The sequence below is a fragment of the Tachyglossus aculeatus genome, chromosome 3 (assembly GCF_015852505.1).
Source record: "Tachyglossus aculeatus isolate mTacAcu1 chromosome 3, mTacAcu1.pri, whole genome shotgun sequence".
Taxonomy (NCBI): domain Eukaryota; kingdom Metazoa; phylum Chordata; class Mammalia; order Monotremata; family Tachyglossidae; genus Tachyglossus; species Tachyglossus aculeatus.
This window is the reverse complement of record NC_052068.1, coordinates 69,389,102-69,411,370: the sequence shown is the minus strand read 5'-3', so window position 1 is coordinate 69,411,370 and position 22,269 is coordinate 69,389,102. Positions and strand designations below refer to the sequence as shown.

Genomic DNA, 22,269 nt, shown 5'->3' with positions numbered 1-22,269 from the left:
ATTCTTTTCCAGAGCTTAGTGCAGTGCTCTACACACAATGCTAAATAAATACTATGACCAGGTCAACTACAATAGAGTTGGGAGACACGATTCCTACCCTCAAGGAGTTTGATCTCTGTTTTTACCCAAAGGAAGAGGGCTCTATCCTAATCTCTAGGACCATCTTCCCAACCGTCCCTGGGCTCTCAGGCCTCTAAACTTACTTCTGGAGGGTGAGGCTCAGGTTGTAGCTGGCCGACTTGATCTTGTTCTGGGCCTCTAGGTGGGTCATAGTGTCCGTGTTGACTCCATCGATGGCCACCACCAGGTCACCCTGGTTCAGCTGTGACTGGGCTGCCTTGCTGCCGGGAGTGATCTGAGGGGGAAAAAGAAAGAATATCAGGAGGTTCTAGGCTTGCCATTCGGCCCAGCATCATGCTGGGGTGGGTTCTGGGAACCAAAGTGATATCACAGTAGAAGCAGCAATTGCTCACCATTTTTTAATCTGTTATATAACCTCCCCAATTCTTCCTATCCTTTGTTCTAGAGATCTGTCACTACCGGGCTTCACTCCCAGACCAACTTTCTCTTCACTTTGAGGCTGCCTCAGACTACTCTATCAAGAAATCAGGCCTATGTCCAGGCCTTTGGACTGCCCTGCACATTTTCTGAATGGTACAGAAGGTGAGAAAGGGATTGCAGGGGCAGCTCTGCCCCTAGGAAACCCTAAATCTCTCTCCATGGATGGCTCATCCCCCTTAGTTCCCTGGCATCAGTGACCAGACCTTCATTCCAGTCACCAAATCCAACACAAATTCATTAAATTTCCCAACCACAGCCTAAGAAATGAAGTGTACCCACAAGGCCAGGAACACCAGAAATTAGCAAAGGTCAGTGGGAAAACTTTGGCCTCTTCCCCACTTCCCCAGCCCTTCCAAGTCCTATGTCTTCACCACCATGAGTCCGCACAACCTAGAGGTTTGATTGGGCCTTCTGTTCATTCCATATAATACTCAACAGAATGGGCAATCTATCTATCTTAGCATGAGGCTGGAGACTCGTTCTCACCTCACTCCAGGAAGGCAAACCTAACCCATGAGACTCCTAGGCACCTCAGGAGAAAAAATGAAATCCATTAACTCGGCTTCAGGTCACGAGGAAAGATATAAGGATGTCAGCAGCCATGGGCAAGAAAGGGGAGAGAGAGAGTATCCTGGAGTCAAAGCCTAATGCAGGGGATAGGATGTGCCCCCTGGAAATATTATAATCACTGAAATTTAATGAAACCTATGCGTGAGAAGCAGCATGGCTCAATGGAAAGAGCACGGGCTTGGAATCAGAGTTCACGGGTTCTAATCCTGACTCCGCCACTTGTCTGCTGTGTGATCTAGGGGAAGTCACTTAACTTCTCTGTGCCTCAGTTATCTCATCTGTTAAAAGGTCACTAGGACTGTGATCCCCACGTGGGACAACCTGATCATTCTGTATCTACTCCAGCGAATAGAACAGTGCTTAGCACATAGTAAGTGCTTAACAAATACCATCATTATTATTATTATTATTAAAATGGGGATTAAGACTGTGAGTTTTATGTGGGACATGGACTGTGACCAACCTGATCACCTTGTACCTATCCCAGCGCTTAGTACAGTGCCTGGTGCATAGTAAGCTCTGCCACTTGCCTGCTGTGTGACCTTAGGCAATTCACTTAACTTACTCCCTCCCAGCCTGGCTCAGTGGAAAGAGCCCGGGCTTGAGAGTCAGAGGTCATGGGTTCTAATCTAGGCTCAGCCACTTGTCAGCTGTGTGACTTTGGGCAAGTCACTTCTCTGTGCCTCAGTTCCCTCATCTGGAAAATGGGGATTAAGACTGTGAGCCCCATGTGGGACAACCTGATTACCTCGTATCCCCCCCCCCCCCGCAGCACTTAGAACAGTGCTTGGCACATAGTAAGCGCTTAACAAATGCCATCATTATTTGAGAAGCAGCATGGCTCAGTGGAAAGAGCCCGGGCTTGGGAGTCAGAGGTCATGGGTTCAAATCCTGGCTCCACCAATTGTCAGCTGTGTGACTTTGGGCAAGTCACTTCACTACTCTGTGCCTCAGTTACCTCATCCGTAAAATGGGGATTAAGATTGTGAGCCCCCTGTGGGACAACCTGATCACCCTGTATCCTCCCCAGTGCTTAGAACAGTGCTTTGCACATGGTAAGTGCTTAACAAATGCCATCATTATTATTATCTTCTCAGTTACACAGTTTCCTCAACTCTAAAATGAGGATTCTTCCTCTGACATAGACTGTGAACGCCATGTGAGACAGGGAATATGTCTGACCCTATTTATCTGTATCTATCCCAATGCTTAGAACACTGCTTGACAAATAGTAAATACTTAACAACAACAACAACAACAAAAAATAAGGATACCTATCGCGCTTCTTTAGGATGTGGAGAACCCAGAGTTAGCCCGGTCTCCAACCATTCAGTGCCCCAATCTGATTCCAATCGGAACTCAAACCAGAGTTTCTCGCTCACCACCTCTTTCTCCGGGGAAAAAAGAGCTTCAGAAAAAACGTGGACTCTTTCCACACCTCTGTTAATGCCAGGAGCCTGGACTCCCTCCCTCACCTCCTCAATCCACCTGTGCCTGTTCATCAAGGCAGGGCTCAGATTCACTGTTTGCTCACAGTGAGCCAAAAGCCCCCTGCCTTAGAGACTTCAGTGCACCCCATCCCCCCTCATCTTCCTCTCCCTTCCTTGTCCAGAACAGCCTGGGTTTGGACCCGGAGACGGCAGAGGAAAGGCGAGAGGGAGTTCAGAGCCGGCATGGAGGCCCATGTCTGCAGAGGAGTATTTAGGAGTGTACGTTAGTGGGAGAGACCCAAAGGTACTAATTCTATCTGTCCATTCCTGCCCAAACAGCAGTTTGGCCTGAGCAACACGGACAAGAATGCAGCAGGCAGCTGATGTGGTTTGGTGGCTGTTAATTCCAATCCTGCCTGGGAAGCAGAATAGCCTAGTGGAAAGAGTATGGGCCTGGGAATCAGAAGACCTGGGTTCTAATTTCAGCTCCATATGCCTGCTCTGTGACCATAGGCTCTTAATTTCTCAGTGCCTCAGTTTTCTCAACTCTAAAATGGGGATTCTCCCTCTTACATAGACTGCGAGCCTCATAAGGGACAGGATAAATGTCCCAATCTGATCGATCTGTATCTATCCCAGTCCTTAGAACGCTTCTTGACACAGAGTAAGCGCTTAACAAATACCAAAAAAAAAGAGAATTGAAGTCTGGCTGGGTTCTCCCAGAAGTTCCATCTTCCCAAGAACCAGTAGAGTGGACCTCTGTTAAGGCACTCGTGGCTTTGGTTTATTTTATTTTGTTAATATGGTTGGTTTTGTTCTCTGTCTCCCCCTTCTAGACTGTGAGCTCACTGTTGGGTAGGGACTGTCCCTATATGTTGCCAACTTGTACTTCCCAAGTGCTTAGTACAGTGCTCTGCACACAGTAAGCGCTCAATAAATATGATTGATTGATTGATTGATTTGGTTAATGGAAATTCACTCTCACTGATCAAGGTGGAGAACTGGAACACCAAGACCATAGTGCCACTCAACTGCAGGTCAGATCAACGTCAACATGTTCCCCCATCCTCTCCCTGAAATCCAACGAAAGCCCCTTGTCCACCTCACACCTGAGCAGGACCAGGACACTCATGCACAGGTGCTGGAGGTTGGGGGAGCATCTTTGAGGGAGCACAGCTGGAAACTGGGGGCAGGAAGGGAGAGCAGGTAGGCCAGAGCGACAAGGTGACAAATCCAGGGAGGAAGGATCTGGTGAGAGAGTTAAGGTCTCTAGGGAATTTTCCTGTGGTGGCCCTATGTCTGAAAGAATACACCCCCATTGGCCTAGCAGGGTTCAGGCAATGCACGTCTCTGGGGAATGGTTCCTCAGGAAAACAAACAGCAGAGTATTCCCTGGACTGCTCCAAACTGGGTCCCCCCCGAGGGTGAAAATCAGAAATCTCATCTGAACTGGAAACCATCCCAGCCGGAGATGGGCCAGGGGTCTGGCTCCTCTTTAATCTTATCTGCTTCTGATTTCTCTGACCCTCAACTGCAAGGACTATTTAGGGCTTGAGCTCTGGGAACGATGACGGCCTGGAAAATCCGGCTTCGCTATGTAAACAAGAGGCCCGTCTCAAAGTGGAAACCCTATCACTGTCACCCATCAGGGCCAGCACAGCCCAAATCAGCTCTCCAGGTTGGACTGGGTTGGTGCAGGAGAGGGTGTTTCAGTTCCTCGTGGGCAGCCAAAGAAAGGACGGTTGGACAAGGGCTGCCAGGGCATGGCTGCACCAACCAGGTTCCTGTTTTTTGATGTCCCCTGAAGGAAGGGGCACCACTCTGGCTCCTGGCTTTAGATCCAGGCATGTCTGGCCTCAGATTAGAGAGGCTCCAGGATTAGTGGGAGGCTGAGTCATGCACTGGCTGACCTAAGCTGCGTTTTCAGTTATCCAGGGTTCGGGCTGAGAGCGTGGGCTGGGGAGCGATTATTCAGGCCCTTAGTGCTCTGCCTTGGGCTGCTGCTATCAAGGTAGCGGGGAAGCAGCTCCATGAATCCCCGGGGCTCTGTGCTGGTTGCTGGAATCAGGGAGGAAGAGGTAAAAGAAGAACTATAAAGAATGTCAGGAGCCTAGAGAAGCAGCGTGGCTCAGTGAATAGCTCACAGGCTTAGGAGTCAGAGGTCATGCATTCAAATCCCGGCTCCACCAGTCGTTAGCTGCGTGATTTTGGGCAAGTCACAACGTTTCTATGCTTCAGTTACCTCATCTGTAAAATGGGGATTAAGACCGTGAGACAACCTAATCATCTTGTATCCTCCCCAGCACTTAGAACAGTGCTTTGCACATAGTAAACGCTTAACAAATGCCAATATTATTATTATTATTGTGGAGCTCAAACTGGTTCCTTCTGGGGTTTCATCGACATGTGGACAGGAAGTGTCCCAAGGGAAGGAAAGGAGAGCGGGGCCTCGCCTGAAGTTCCTCTCCCCATGCCCCACCCTAAGCCTCAGTTTGAGTCTTGGTGTTCCCAGGAATCCATTGTTCAGGCCCAAGGAACTTCCTATCAATCAATAGTATTTACTGAGCATTATTTATTAAGCATTTACTATGTGCAGAGATCAGTATTAAGCACTTGGAAGAGTAAAATACAACAGAGTTAGCAGACATGTTTCCTGCCCACAGTGAGCTTACAGTCTAGAGGGGGAGACGGGCATTAATATAATTAATTTATAATATATAATTTAAAGATATGAACATAAATGCCGTGGCATTGAGGGTGGGTCGAAAATCAAATGCCCAAAGGTCACAGATTCCAAGGCATAAATGACGCAGAAGGGAGAGGGAGCCAGAGAAAAGAGGGCTTCAGTGGGGAGGGCCTCTTGGTAGAGATGTGATCTTACTAAGGCTATGATATGTTTCCATTTCAAAGTCCACAGCTTCCTAAACTTCCAATACATCCCCAAGGCTCAGGGCAAGTCTCCCCAGTTAAAAAAAAAAATCATCCAGCTGACCAGAGATCAGCTAGTGGCCTTGAAATATGACCAACCCTCCCTGAGAGAGAACTGGGAAACTGAGGGAAGAGAGGGGCCTAGTGGAAGGCTCAGGACTGGGAGTCCAAGGATCTGGGTCCTAAGCATGACATTGCCATTTGCCTGCTCTGTGAACTCGGACAAGTTACTTACCTCTTCTGTGCCTCAGTTTCTTCATCTGTTAAATGGGGAGGAAATACCCATTCTCTCTCCCCTTAGACTGTGAGTGCCATGTGGGTCAGGGACCGTGTCTAACCTGATATCTTGTGTCTACCCCAGTGCTTAGTGTGATATGCTTGGCACATAGTAAGTGCTTAACAAATAACATTTTTATTTTTACTATTATTATTACTACTACTAAAAAGGGCAGGTTCTGAGCCTCAAAACTGCCAAGTTCTGAGGAGGAGCTCTAGAGGGCTTTAGTCAGCCAGTCTCCTTCCCTCAGGGTCAAGACTCTGCAGCCACCCTCCTCTCCATCCCTAATTCCTGGAGATTTCTTGTGTATACCCAAGAAGATGTCTCACGGCTCTAGAAAGACGATAGGGAGGGGAGGATTTTTTTCTTGCCTGGCAGAGGGACCCTCTAGCTGCAGTGGGTAGGGAGAGGATCAGGCCAGAGACAAGACCTTAAAAGCGCTAGTTTCTAAGGGATAAAGGGCTCAGAGCCCATCAATCAATCAATCGTATTTATTGAGCGCTTACTGTGTGCAGAGCACTGTACTAAGCGCTTGGGAAGTACAAGTTGGCACGGTCCCTACCCAAAAGTGGGCTCACAGTCTAGAAGGGGGGGTTCACAGCAGGTCCCTCCAGCTTAGGCCACGAAGCCACCCACTGAATGAGCCAGACATCGTGGACTCTCCTAACTAGGACAGAGAATAATTTCTGCAACTCCCAATTCTGCTGTCACCAGCTCCCAAATCTGATGCTCCATGCTAGTTTCCTATGACAATAGCTCATTGACTTTGCCGAGTTGAGCATACAAAGCAGCGTGGCTCAGTGGAAAGAGCACGGGTTTGGGAGTCAGAGGTCATGGGTTCTAATCCCAGCTCCCCATGTCTGCTGTGTGACCTTGGGCAAGTCACTTAACTTCCCTGAGCTTCAGTTACCTCATCTGTAAAATGGGGATTAAGACTGTGAGACCCAAGTGGGACAACGTGATCACCTTGTATCCTTCCCAGCGCTTAGAACAGTGCTTCACACATAGAAAGCGCTTAACAAATGCCATTATTATTATTATTATTATTATTATTATTATTATTAACAGTTTCACACTGGCCAGAGCAATAGCCTAACTTTGTTAAGCACTTATTCATTCAATTGTATTTATTGAGTGCTTACTCTGTGTGCCAGGCAGCCAAGCAAACTGGGTTGGACACAGTTCCTTGTCCCACCTGGGGCTCACAGTCCCAGTCCCCATTTTACAGATGCGGTAACTGAGATACAAAGAGGTTAAATAATACTGTTTATTAAGCACTTACGTGCAGAGCACTGTACTAAATGCCAGGAAAGAGTATACAAGTGGGAACAGGACACACAGACCCTGTCTCTCAAGGGGCTCAAAATCTTAGAGAAGCAGCACGACCCAGTGGCAATAGCATAGGCTTGGGAGTCAGAGGACTTGGGTTCTAATCCCGGCTCTGCCACTTGTCTGCTGTGTGACCTTAGGAAAGTCACTTAACTTCTCTGTTATATTACAGATATTCTTGGAAGATCCAGAATTTGCTGAAATTATTCAGCAATTATAATTGATGGTGGAGTCTTTCCGGAAAGAATATCTCAAGGGTCAAGTGGGAGTTACTCTGTTAAAGATCCCAAAGGGAAAATTATTGGCAAGTTTAAGCCAAAATCTGAAGGGTCACCTGAACCCCAAATGGACCAAATATTTTCATAAAATATTTTCATAAAATGGGGATGAAGACTGTGAACCCCACATGGGAAACCTGATTACCTTATATCTACCCCAGCACTTAAAACAGTGCTTGGCACATAGTAAGCGCTTAACAAATACCATAATAATAATAGTTATTATTATTATGAGGGTCTCACAATCTATGAGGGGCTCATGATCTATGAGGGTTCACAGTCTATGAAGTAGGAAATACAGTTTTTTGGGGGGACAGGCTCATCCCAAGGAGAAATGTCAATAAAAAGACTTCCTGTTCTTCAGTCCTCCTAAGGACAGAAAGAGCAGGCCTCTTTTTTGAGGAAAAGAAGAGAAGACTTTTTTGCTGCTAGGGTACAGTCTTTGCTGGGTTTGGCTACAGCTGCCCGAACCTTCCACAGGGACCGGAGCTGACTGACTTATCTTAAGTGTCACTCACATTCACTAAACACCAGGGCTAGGACAGTGGACCAGAAGGACACAGGACCTTAGCAGGAGGTGGAGATGAGGGTGAGGGGTCAGACTTGAAAAACCCTAAGCTGCCTGCTTCCCAGTAACCCTGACTGGTAAGTAGATAGCTAGGACAGCTTATCATTCATTCATTCACTCAATCGCATTTATTGAGCACTTACTGTGTGCAGAGCACTGTACTAAGTGCTTAGAAAGTACAATTCTGCACAAAGCCCTACCCACAACGGGCTGGCTCATAGTCTGGAAGGGGGGAGACTGATATTAAAACAAGTAAAGAGGCACCAATAGCACAGGATTAATGTCAGTGTCATCAAGATTGGCAGAGCTTGCCACTAAGACTGATAGACCACTATACTGGGCATATGCGGGACAGTGATCCCTGCCACCAAAGAGTTTACTGTCTTGCAGAGGTACAATAAATATAGGTTGAAGAATATACCAGAGTTAAGAGGAAGAGAAGAAATACAACTAACTCTAGGGGAATAAATGAAACAAAAGAAAATAAACACAGATAAATCCTTGAGGACTAAAGTGGCTGAAAGGAATGGGTGGCAGGTAAATTGGGAATCAATCAGGAAAGGCCTCCTGGAATTCATCTCCCTGAAATCATGGGAGCAGTGCTGCAGAGTCCCCAAAGCAAGGTCCCGTGTCTCTATCCCTGCCACAGGTTTCCCACCGAGGCACAATAATCAATCAATCCATCAGTCAATCAATCAGGATTCCACTGTGTTCTTCAGTCAATCAATGGTATTTATTGAATGCTTTCTGTCTGCTGAGCACTGCACTAAGAGTTTGGGAGGGTACAATACAGTACAGATGATAGACATGATCCTTGCCCACAAGGACCCGAGAGAGGGAGATAAACATTGAAATAAGTTTCAGTCACTGACACTGTCCTGACAGGGCTATGTGGAATCAGGGTGCTACTCTCCTTTGACACCCCCAAAACAGAGAAAATCAGAAGGGCTATGGCTTCGCAGTGGGGCCTGATGCCAAAGGACCAGTGGCTGCCTGCCTCTAAAATAATAATAATAATGATGGACTTTGTTAAGCCCTTACTCATTCAGTTGTATTTATTGAGTGCTTACTCTGTGTGCCAGGCAGCCAAGCAAACTGGGTTGGACACAGTCCCTTGTCCCACCTGGGGCTCACAGTCCCAGTCCCCATTTTACAGATGCAGTAACTGAGATACAAAGAGGTTAAGTGACTTGCCCAAGGTCACACAGCTGGCATGTGGCACGGAGCCAGAATTAGAACCTATGACCTTCTTACTTCCAGACCTGTGCTCTATCCACTACACCATGCTGCTTCTCTAGGGCCTCTCCCTTCCTTCCTGGGGCCCCTGCCCCAGAAGAGGATCCAGTTCCATTGAATCAGTGGGTTCTCCTGCAACAGGTCTTCCTAATTCACCATCTTGCATTCATTCAGTCATATTGCAATTGCAATTCAATTGCACCTCCACCCTCTTGGGCCCTGCACCAACGTGGGGCCTGTTCCAATCCAGCAGTGGCCCCATCACAGCAAGCCTGCCTCCCCATTTCCTCATCTCACCCCTCCCCTTTCCTTACCCTCCTGCACCCCAGGTATGAGCAGTAGAGGGCTGGGTATGGTGCCAGACACTCAACAGACTTGATGTTCACTAGCTGAGATGTCATGGAAAACTCAAAGGAAAGAAATCACCCTTTCAGCATTGGATGCAGTTGTATCAAGCCCTCCAGGTCTACATTTCCCACTGATGGGGGCCACTCCCTGTCTAAGAGGCTGTTCTCCCTTCACTCTCTCCACCTAGGGGCCAGCTAATCAATCAATCATTCAGTCAATGGTATCTATTGAGCACTTATGGTGTGCAGATCACTACCCTAAGTATTGGGAGAGTACAACATGAAATAATTAGTAGATATGTTGCCTGACTTAAAATAAAATCTATAGAGAGACAGACATCAAAATAAAATACAGTTTGAGGAAGCAACAGTGTAAAGAAGTGCTCTGAGGGTTAGGCATTGGGGGAGTTGGGATGGGGAGAGTATCAAAATTTAGGGGTGGTGATAATAATAATAATAATAATAATGGCGGCATTTATTAAGCGCTTACTATGTGCAAAGCACTGCTCTAAACACTGGGGAGGTTACAAGGTAATCAGGTTGTCCCAGTGGGGGCTCACAGTCTTAATCCCCATTTTACAGATGAGGTAACTGAGGCACAGAGAAGTTAAGTGACTTGCCTAAAGTCACACAGCTGACATTCGGCGGAGTGGGGTTTGAACCCATGACCTCTGACTCCAAATCCCGTGCTCTTTCCATTGAGCCACGCTGCTGCTGCAGACCCAAGTGCATGGGCAACACAGAAGGGAAGGAGAATAGGGTAGGGAAGTGAGATGTTCAATCAGGGAAGGCTTCTTGGAGGAGTTATGATTTTAAGTAGGGTTTAGCCCTTCCCCATCCATACCAGTGGGAACTAGAACTGTACTGCTCTGATCCCTCTCTCCTGGAACACAGGGACCTTGGGGATGATGGGGAATGGTGTCTCCCAGCTTTGAGCAAGCTTGATAACTATCCATACTCCCTCCAACCCCAGGTACTTCCCTGCTCTTGCTCAAGTAGTGGGATGCGTCTTTGACTTTAATCTATAAGCACCAGTCTTTCTGGGGAGAGAGCAAAGACCCAGACCCTCAGACCCCCTGTTCAAGACAACTGGGGTGTTTCCTGGCAGAGACCCAGGATATACATGGAACTGAAGTAGTATATTCCCCACTAGCTGTGGGAGCCAGCTGCTGGGCTGAGCAGTGGGGACCATTCCATTTTAACCTCTTGACACCTGGGTTAGGCTCTGTATAACTGGAAATGTCTCCCTAATGTCACCCCCAATCAAATCACTGGCAAGACAACTGCTTCTTTTTAACATGCTTTGCACAATTTATCCCAAGGGGGAAAGGGATTTCTGGAAGGGCAGCCTGCATTTGGCTAAGGATTCACCATTGTGTCCATCACTGGAGGGAGAACAGAGGCTCAGAGAAATATTCCTTTATGCATTATCTTGGCTCCAGGCTGCCTGGAGTTCAAGCATCTCCAGCTAATCTTCGATCTATCAGACAGCAGCTTTGCCTAATCCTCTGCCCTAATCCCCACATTTCAGCTGTCCTCTCCATCCACCTCCACTCCAGACTCACCTGCAGTTTGAGCTGATGGTACTGTGTCTACCCCAGGGCTCAGTATAGTCCTTGGCACATAGTAAGCACTTAACAAAAACCACAGTTATTATCCTTAGACATGTGGAGAGACGGCAGGGGCATCAACTCTGCAGTGAGGACCCAGGGTTCATCCTGAAGCAAGGGGAGGATGTTGGGTCACACACTTGCCTCTAGTCCATTACTCCTCCGGAACTCACTAAATTAAGTCAGTCCCATCTTGACTCCTCCATCAAGCTTTCTCTGATTCATTTCCCAGCACCCTGAGCTATATCATCCCTTTGGCCAACTCAATCACTTTTTTTTCTTTTAATGGTATTTATTAAGTGCTTACCAGGGGCCAGGCACTGTACTAAGCACTGGAGTCGATATGAGATAATCATGTTGGACACAGTCTATATCCCACATGGGGTTTGCAATCTTAATCCTCATTTTACAGATGAGGTAACAGGCACAGAGAAGTTGACTGGCCCAAAGTCACATATCAGACAAGTAGCAGAGTCATTATGAACTTATTTGTGTCCTCCTTAGTCCTCATGTCTGCTTTATTTATGACTTCTCCAGTTGTAAATATTTTTATATTTGTCTCCCCTGTTTATGTAAGCACCTTGAGGGCAGCACCGTGCCACTTTGTAATTCTGTACTTCCCAAGCCCTGGCACAGTGCACTACACCAAATTGGACACTTAATAAATGCTACTACTACTACTACTATTATTACTACTAATACTATTACTAATGCTCCTATTCCTGCTGCCACTAAAGCTAGATGAGATATGTTCATAGAACCTTGAGACAAAGAGGCCAGTGGCCATTTTAAGTTCACACAATCACTAGTGGGGTTAATTGGGTTAATCTTTTGTGGGACCCAAAGATTAGAGTTCAGGATTGATAGCTGGGCTTCTGGACTAGCACCCTGCCTGCTCAGTTCAATAGATCAATCAATGGTATTTATTGAGCACTTACTGTGCACAGAGCACTGTACTAAATGCTTGGGAGAGTACAACAGAACACAGTGAGCTTACAGTTTATGGGGGAAACCAACATTAATATAAATAAATGAATTATGGATATGTACTTAAGTGCTGTGGGAATAAGGGTGGGGTGAATATTCATTCAATCATATTTCAAACGCTTAGAGGATACAGATCCAAATGCATAGGTAATGCAGAACGAATTGGGGAAAGAGACCTTAATTGGGAAAGACCTCTTGGAGGAGATGTGTTCTTAATGAGGCTTTGCAGGTGGTCCAGCATATATGGAATGGGAATACCAGGCCAGACGGAGGATATGGAAAAGGAGTTGGTGGCAAGATAGATCGGGGTAGAGTAAGCAACCTGCTGCCAGAGGAGCGAAGTGTGTAGTTTCTGAAGGTAGGAAGGGAAGAGCTGACTGAGCACTTCATAGCCGATGGTAAGGAGTTTCTGTTTGTTGCAGAGGAGTGCAATCTCAGGTAGTTTTATCCACTGCTCAGGCTCAACAGATCCATCCACAAAATGGAGAGGTCAAAAGAGTCCCCAGCAGCCATGTTCCCATACTGAAAGGAAGGGACTGGGGAAACCAAAGTGCTGTTATTCGCCAAAGCCCCTGGGACAAGCCAGTAACCTTAGAGAATGTGCCCCTGGGATGTTTCCTGGGTTTGTTTTCTGGTTTCCGCAGTGGGACCCAAGAGGTCGGCCTCCCTTCCAGTCACCCAGTGCAGAGCTCAGCCGAAAGATGTTTAAATCAACATTGCTCTCCGCTACTCAGAACTGCCTGGCACAAGTTTGGCTCCGCAAACAAAGGGATTCCCAAGGGAATTTTTCCTTCCCTGGAGCTGCACGGTTTCCTGATTCCCACCTCTCTGTCGTCAATACTGACCAACAAGAATGAGCTACTCTATAGTCTAGCAGCCCCATCTGCATGAGAACACCCAGGGAACAAGATGAGTTGGGAGAACTCTGGGGAAAGCCTGAGACCCGTGCCCTGGAAAATGCCTCCAAGAATTTCTGAGCATATTGCCAAATCTGTTGTGAAACTGGTGTTCCTTGTAAACCAACAAAGTATTCTCCAGCATTTCTCCCTGGGATCTCATCTGCTCTACCAATGCCGGAACCCTGGCTTAGTGACAGAGAACTGAGCTCGATCCCAAGGGGCGCGGGAGTGATGTTATTTGAAGTTGGATTTTGGGAGGGAGGGGTAGTTTCTCCCTGTTTTGATGTTCTGAGAGAGTTTGGTTTACTAGAAAAGCAGAATGGCCTAGCGGAAAGAGCATTAGCCTGGGAGCCAGTCCCAACTATGCCACTCACCTCTTGGGTGATTCTGGGTAAGTCACCTAAATTCTCTGCGACCCTGTTTCCTCATCTATAAAATGGAGATTTTATACCTGTTACCCCTCCTACTTAGGCTATGAAAACTGGTTGGGGTAGAGACTGAGTCCGAACTGAATATCTTATATCTACCCCAGTGCTTAGAACGGTGCTTAGAACATACTAAACCCTTAATATTTATTATTATTATTATTATTACTGCCCTTTTTCAGCAGGTTGAGGGGTGGAAGGCGCTGGGTAAGACATCCCACCTTCCAGGCTCCAAGATTTTCCATCTGACCAACTTCTTGCAACCTCTTGCCCTTGGTATTTGGGGAGGACACACGGAGTTGACAGTGGTGTTTTCAGTGGGTATGGGGAGATTCAGGTGCTGAAAAGATTGATGTGTAACCAGTGGTCTTTCTATTTAGTGCCCAACTGTGGACTGTCCTTCAGCTTTGGGATGGTGCTGCTCTTGCAGTTTGTCCCTTTAACTTTTGCCCAATACTTTTAAAAGGAAGGTTCCCTTCTACAACTACCCAGAATCCCATACTTCTTCGATATGGTTTTAATTTGGACTTTGGTGTTCTCCCTTACTAATTTTCTGCTGCTCACCTTGCTTGAGGCCCTACTCCTGCTGGCCAAATGAAGCTTCTTGGGTGTCCTGAGGCAGTGAAGCCTACTAGAAAGAGCACAGGGCCAAGCATCAGGAGAGGTGGCTGCTTTGTGACCTTAGGCAAGTACTTAACTTCTTTGGTTCTTAATTTCCTCATCTGTAAACTACGGACTAAATACTTCTCCCTCCCTCTTAGACTGTGAGCTTCATGTGGGATAGAGACTTATCTGATATGATTGCATTGTATCTACCCCAGTGCTTCATCCAGTGCCTGGCACATAGTAAGTGCTTAACAAAGACCACTATTATTACTATTTTTGTCATCATCATCATTATTATCATTAATTATATCATGGTTGGTCTTTCTCTATCCTAAGTAGTCCAAAGCATCATTTTTGTGTTGGTGGACTCACTGCATTCCGGGACCTCAATGGCAGTGGTCCAGCCATTTTTTTTTATGGTATTTGTTAAGCACTTTCTATGTGCCGGGCACTTTTCTAAGAGCTGGGATAGGTATAAAGTAATGGGTTTGGATACAGTTCATGTCCCACAAGGGGCTCACCATTTAACCCCCATTTTATAGAGGAGATAACTGAGGCATAGAGAAGTTAGGTCATCAAAGGCCCAAAGTCACACACAGACAAGTAGAGGAGCTAGGATTAGAACTCAGATCCTCTGACTCCTAGGCCTGTGCTCTTTCCTCTAGACCATGATGGTACTCTAAGTGGCAGCTTCACCATTTAGAGGGAAATGTGACTCTAACCTTGAAGAAGTCAAATGTGAGCTCAATGATAGGTTTGAACTTCACAGCCATAAGGAAGGTTGGGCAACCTCTCTGTTCCACAAGCCTTTCCTCAGCCATCCCAACACACTAGCCCTTTCCCCCAAATCAGGCTGACTTTCCTTTCTATCAGCTCATTCCTGGGACACCTCCATCACCTTCCAACCAGTGGAAGAAATCCTTAGCTGTGTTAGGGTTTTCCCAGGGTGGTTTGGGACAGGATTCAGATCCTCTCTGGACTTAATATTCACTTGTACCATGGAGCTCACCTTACAGGACCATCAGCGATACTTCCTCTATTGGCTTAGGTTGAACAGTGAGCTTCCATTGCAAAATGATCAGGGGATGGCAGCTTCTGGGTGAGGTGCTGGGGAGGGGGAGGAGTTTTCTTGAGGGATCAGTCCTAGTCTTTCCTCCATCATTATTATTATTATTATTATTATGTTTGTTAAGTGTGTGCTAAGTGTGTGCTAGGTGTCAAGCACTGTTCTAAGCACTGGACAGATACAAGTTAATCATGTCAGACCCAATCTCCAACCCACAAGGGGCTCACAGTCCTCCACCATAGAAATGCCCCAGAAGGCTCACAGACATCCACTATAGAAATGTCCCAGGACTGTCATTTTGGGGATCTAAGCTCAGCTGGGATGGGGCAGTAAGGGAGGCAGAGAAGAATTCCTTAATAATGTTGGTCTCAGAAGGCTCTGAAAATCTGTTTGGTGGTGGCAGGGGCAGGGTGGCTCTTTAAAACTTTCCTCCCTCTACTGATCTTCTCCTTACCTAGGGGTTTACTCTCCTGTCAATGACAGGATTATCATTGGGATCGGAAGGAGGGCTACCTGTGAGGAGGGCAGTGTGTGTTAGGTGACTTTGACCTCCCAGCCTCTCATTGCACAGAAAGGAGGAGGGCTCCTAGATCTGTTACTTCCTCTTGCTGGTAACAGTTGACATTTAATGAGCATCCACTGGTTTGTCTCCCCCCTCACCAACAAAGGCCCTAAACTCCATCCCAACACATCCCTACAAAAAAGAAATCCCATTAGATGATGTTCCTTAAGGGCAGGATTCGGGTCCACTAACTCCTTTGACCCCAGTGCTTTATAGTGCTCTGCAAAGAGTCAATGCTCAGTAAATACCATCAACCGATTGACTGATTGAAAGGCGCCCTGATCCAAAGCATAGTTAGGTCTCTATGTCTAGGTTTCCATAATTCCAGAGGATGGCAGTCAGAGCTAAGTCACAGCTGAACTTTGAGGGTTCTAAGTAATAAATCAGGCAGGGAGGCTATTCTATCTTAGGATATCATGTTTAGGGGCATCTGGAGGGAGAGCCCAGGAGATTGTCAAAGGACAGATTCCGGCTAACAATAAGGGGACCGCCATGGACCCCAGGAGGTCCTGGTCCTGCCATGCCTGACCCTGAAAGAATGTGTAATGTGATCGTTCCAGGGGAGAAGGACAGGCTGACAGGCTGGGCTGCAGCTGGCTGCCATTCAGAACTGACACAATCCCACCCTATCCATGTCTGGCAGATAAGAGGGGAGCAGGCTCTGCGTTCCCTGTTGGCTTGTAATTAGAAAGAGAGAGGGAGCGAGAGAGAGGGAGCGAGAGAGAGGGAGCGAGAGAGAGGGAGCGAGAGTGTTAGCCTTCTAGAAAATGTCTAGAAATGTTTCTAGAAAGGTCGCTGGAAGTCAGGATCTTGCGGGTGGGAGGTTTGGGGACTGGAGAAATTCCACCAAAAGGCTGGAAAATAAACCCTATAACAATAATAGCTCTTAAGTAATAATAGCAATAATGATGACAGTGGGGCCTATTAAGCATTTACTCTGTGTCAAGCACAGTGCTAAATACTAGGTAAATACAATACAATCAGATCGGACATGGTCCCTGTCCCTTCAGTGGACCTGAGAGGGAGTTAACAAATGGGAAGTCCACCAGAAGGGGAAGTTTGTGAACTAGGGGGAAATTTTTAACAAATAACATTATTTGTTAAGTGATTACTATGTGGCAGGCACTGTTCTAAGCATTGGGGTGGATAAAAGCAAATCGGGTTGGACACGGTCCCTGACCTACATGGGGCTCACAGTCGCAATCCCCATTTTACATATGAGGGAACTGAGGCCCAGAGAAATGAAGTGACTTGACTTGCCCAAGATCACACAGCAGACAAGTGGGAGAGCTGGGATTAGAACTCATGACCCTCTGACTCCCAGGCACATGCTCTACTCATTATGCCATACTATTTCTCATGAAGCAAAGTATGATATGAAGAAGGAAGGGGAGGAAGTTTGCTAACACCAGGATGTTCTAGAATCAGGTTGAGCTATGGCTCTGGGAAACCAAGGGTCACTGCTGCACATTGGCTGTTTCTCCTTCTCCCCTTTGGAAAGCAGGGGGTATCTAAGTGCCTGCAAATCACCCAGTCAGGAGGGGGTTTGACCTTTCCAAAAACCAGCCCCAAACGCTGCAGGGAAGCCCCCACCCCCCAGGCACCCAGACTATAGCCAACATCTCCTGGTCCCAGGTTCCTGAATTCCTACCCTGAGCAACCTGCCCACTCAATCCCCCATGCTCCTTGATCTTTATTGGTCCCACCACCCCAGCTGCTGGAGCTCTGATTGCCAGAAAGGGGGACCCAATCTGGAGTGGTTCTGCTGTCAGCTGCCGTTTTTTTCCCCAGGGTCCAGTGTGTGTCCAGTTGCACTGAGAAATCCACTCTCCTGAGTTTACTGTCTGACTGCAACCCACTGGGTGTTAAGTGGGGCTGCCTCTGAGAAGCCCAGGGAAAGGTCACTGCCTAAAATTAGCCCTTGGGGAGTGCAGGGCTCCAACTCCCCAGCTGTGCTGGGGAGGCAATTGCTGCCAGAAGCAGCACTAAGAGGCAGGAGCATTGGCCTGTATGAATCCTCTCTTCCTGGGACTTACCTGCCCCTCTCCTGCCCACTTTCCTCCCCATCCACCAGAAATTCTCTCACCAATCATTCTGGGATTTCCCTGAATTTTCTGGGTCCCAACTCTTTGACTCCTTTTTAAAAAAACTCCCGTGCTGGGAGGCAGCAGCGTGGGACAGAGTCGAGGGTGGAGACTCATGTTTACTGTGCGGAAGGAGGCAATGGTGAACCACTTCCATATTTTTACCAAGAAAACTCTATGGACACACTACCAGAACAATTGCAGATGGAGGTGGGGCATTCTGGGAGAGATTTGTGCGTGGCGTCGCTATGGGTCAGAGACAACTCAACAGCACAAGTTAAGTGCTTATTATGTGCCAGGCACTGTACTAAGCACAAGGGTGGATACAAGCTAATCAGGTTGGACACAGTTCATGTCCCATATGGGGCTCACAGTCTTTATCCCCATTTTACAGATGTGGTAACTGAGGCACAGAGGAGTTGAGTGACTTGCCCAAGGTCACATAGCAGACAAGTAGCAGAGCTGGAATTGATACACAGGTCCTTATGACTCTCAGGCCCATACTCTATCCACTAAGCCACACTGCTTCATTTTCTCCCTCTCTTTAAGCCCCATAGCAGTCATTTCTCTTTCTTCACAGACCCTCCGGACCTATCCTTCCCCTCGCTCCTCATCTCTTCCCACAAAAGACTCAAGGCACTTTGACCTCTCCCCCTCAGGACATGACGCCCTTATCATCTGGGAAATCCAGATCCCTCTTTGTGACCTCGTCTCTGAAAGGGCATAGATGGAGAAGACTCCCCCAAAAGAAAGAAAACGAATTGCCCAGGGGCAGTTTGAGCTTAGGGGAGAGCACCTCAAATGGCAAGGGACCAGAAAATTTATATGACTGCATTTTCATGGACAAAGTGTGCAAGGGCTTCTTTCTGTGAAACTTAAGTCCACAGGTAGAGCCGTGCCACGAGCAGAGTCACTTTTGAAATAAAGGTTTCAAACCAAAGGAGAATGCTATTACAGTGGGGAGAATTGCTGAGGGCTGGCACTGAGAAACAAGGCCTAGTAGCCTTTGCTGACGACTGGAAGGGAGACAAGGCAACTGGCCGGCCCTTTCCCCATAGGCCAGCCCTGGCCCAGCCCCTACTCTAGGACTATTTGAGATTTGCAGCATCAACATCCTGCCCTTGGAAAGAAGGGGTGAAAGGAAGAGTAGAGGATGGCCTGCCTCATTCCCACCTGTTCTTCTCAAGAGATTCAAAAATGCACCTATGAAAATTGCAGCGGCTTTTAGGAACCAACACCAGGAGAAACTGGAGAGACCAGAAGTTCTGCTAAGCCACAGATAGTCACAGGACTTTGCCTCAAGTGAAAAGCTCAGGAGGGTTTCCCCCTCAGCACCCCTGAGGGGGTTGATGAACATTTCCCTCGGCTGTCCCTGGGTTGGGTGTCACTGACGGGGCACATGCCAGGGTACCCTGGGTGTGGGAGACAACCCCCCAGCCAACCTGCTCACCTATGCTATGGTCTGCTGAGCTGTAGGGTGCTACTGTTCATGTCCTTAAGTCTTGGGCAGATCAGGTTGGACACAGTTCATGTCCCGTATGGGGCTCACAGTCTTTATCCCCATTTTACAGATGTGGTAACTGAGGCACAAAAGAGTTGGCAGCACAGTCCAGGCTGAACCCAATCAGAAGGTCCTGGGGACAGGACCCTGGACTGACTCTGATGCTGCCTGGGTAAGTCACACTGGGTTGGTGAAATATGGAGGGGGCAAAGAAGAAGCATGGCCGAAGAAGAAGCATGGCCTAATGGAAAGAGCACAGACCTGGGAGTTAGGGGACTTGAGTTCTAATCCTGACTCCACATCTTGCCTGCTGGGTGAGTTTGGGCAAGTCACTTTATTTTTTGGGTCTCAGTTTCCTCATATATAAAATTGGGATTTAATACCCATTCTACTTTCCACTTAGCCTGTAAACCCCAGGTGGGACAGGAACTGCATCTGACCTGATTATCTCATATCTACCCCAGTGCTTAGTACAGTGCTTAACAAATGTCACAAGACCAAGCGAATCCTCAGCCACCCTCCACAGGTAGACCCAGGACAGCCCCAGACCAAGGGATCAAGGCGCTGTCTCTTCACTCCAGTGGGCCTGACATGCCCAAGCCTTAGGGCTGAATTGTCTGCGGCTGTGGAAAATGGCCTGAACTCCAGCTTTATCTAGCCATGGCCTGGGGAAAACTCTCAGCTCCCCTCCAAGACCCTAGCAGTGAACTGTTCTCTTCCTTCATTTCAAACCACTCAGTCTCTGGACCTAATCTGTTGGCCATCAAGCAGAGGTCTATTACTCTCCCTCCCCTGACCAGGAGCATCACCTGCGGAGTTCAGCAATGATTCTAGGGTCCAGATTTGGATTGCAAACTGCTTGAAGGAAGGCCTTGTGTCACCTAACTCTATTGTACTCTCCCAAGCACGTAGTACATTGGCCTGCGATGAATCAGTCAATCAATATAAGCCCTTGGGAGAATACAACAGAGTTGGTAGACAGCACGTTCCTTGCCCACAATGACCTTGTAGTTGCTATGTTTGGTCCTGCGAGGAGCAAAACAATCTCTGCTTTTATTCCCTCTCAGTCTTCCTCTGTAGTGCCTTCTCATCACAGTTTCCACCTCGTATGCTCAGGAAATCTGAGGCTCAGAGAGGGGCAGTGATATTTATAAGGTTGCACAGGGAATCAGTGAGGGAGTGGGAGAAAAATCTCAGCTCTCCTATCTAGATTGTAAACCCCTTGAGGACAGGTGTCTACTAACTATTCTCTTTCCAAGCACTTAAAACAGTAGGCGCTCAATAAAAGTCACTGATTGATTGACTGATTCCTTTCACCACCTGGATCCTTTCTTCACTCCAGCCCTCTTTAAAAGCAAGGCAAAAGGAAGGAAATCTTTTGGCTCTGGCTCATCTTTCAGTAGAAACAATTTTCTCTGGCCCCTTATCTTCCAGCTCAGGTGATAGTGTCCTGTCTTGTTATCAATTAGCTCAGAGGACACAATATCATCAGCCTTCCTGCATTTGGCAAAGGCTCCCCCTGACCATCAGGACCAGGCTAAAAACAGTCTTGTCTGTCTTCACCCACGGGTGATATCTTAAACAAAGCAGAAGTCTGACCTGCTGCTATCAAATTCCAGAAACATTTGGGGCAACATCACCAATAATAGCTTAGTCCCAGGCCCACACTTTGACTGGCTTCTCTCTTGCCTCCTTTATCGAGGGATGTCGGGGCAAGAGTGGGGGTGTGGGTGGAGAGCCCAAGGCAGATACAGAGGATTCAGAATTGCTATCCTGGACTAAGGAAAAGAGCATGCTGCTGAGTGACGGGAGTAAAATTCAACTCATAGCGCAAAAATCATCAGGAGCTGCTGTTACAGCTTCTTCCTGCTCCTTCTTTCTAATGTGGGTCAAACAGGCTGGAGGCCCTGTCTCCTACAAGGCTCTGGAGTTCTTTTCCCATGATATTAAATCCCGTGGAAGCCGGGATGTGTGCCTGTTTTGTTGTCTGTCTTCCCCTTCTAGACTGTGAGCCCATTGTTGGGTAGGGACCATCTCTATATGTTGTCCACTTGTACTTCTCAAGCACTTAGTACAGTGCTCTGCACACAGTAAGTGCTCAGGAAATATGATTGAATGAATGAATTAATGAATGGCAGGTCCCATTCAGCTCATGAGGGTGAAGCCACCCTGTCCTCTACCAGCAATCTCTGCAGTCATTCAGTCAATTGTGTTTACTGAGTGCTTGCTGTGTGCAGAGCACTGTACTAAGCACTTGGGAAAGTACAATAAATAGACACAATGCCTACCCACAACATTCACCCTAGGGGATTCCTGGGCCCTGGATCACTCATGGAGTAACTGGTTGAAGTTTCTCCCAAGCAGGGACTCGATCTGTTTAGCTGGCTCAGTGAAAAGGTGCCCCAGATGCCAGTCACTCTGTCCCCATGCTGATATGAAAGAACCAAAGTAGCCCCAAGATCCTCGAGGATCAGGGACACATTTTAGCAGAATGTTGGGATAAAGTTATTTGGAAGCAAGAACCAAAAAAAGGCCTGGTTCATCGATCTCAGAAGCAGGCCCAGCTGCAGATATTCAACAGCACCCCTGATATCATGCATGACAGCATCCTATCCCGCTACACTCCCACAACACGCTACGCAGCCCAACAGAATGACATCATTGTGACACGATGCTCTTGCTGTGTAGTGCAATGGCATCCGAGGCAAAGTCTTGCTGATGAGAGATTGTCAGCCACCAAATCACTAGTGCTTCTTACCAAGAGCCCTTGTCCACTTGGCTCTGAGCTACCAACTTTCACCCTGCAAATGGGTTAGTTCCTGCCCCTCTGCTGCCCACTTTATGATGGATGGGGGTGTAACTATTTCTGAGAAACTGTGGTGAGAAACTTCCCACCATCTTTGGGAAGGTTGGTGGCTTTGGGAGGGCTGGTATGGCCCTCTGAGGTGATGACCAACTTTGCTGATCATCTGAAGCCAGTTCTGCTCGGCTAACCCACAATAAAG

At 47.5% G+C, this 22,269-nt stretch overlaps 1 protein-coding gene across 2 annotated transcripts in view; it reads right to left on the bottom strand.

Annotated features, from left to right (window-relative positions):
• Nucleotides 1-22,269, bottom strand: part of LDB3 (LIM domain binding 3) — a 148,635-nt gene that overhangs the window by 113,390 nt on the left and 12,976 nt on the right. For both annotated transcript variants that reach the window (XM_038743480.1, XM_038743479.1), the window contains exon 3: nt 204-355. In XM_038743480.1, the coding sequence (XP_038599408.1) occupies nt 204-355 (152 nt within the window). The remainder of the gene's footprint in view (nt 1-203; nt 356-22,269) is intronic.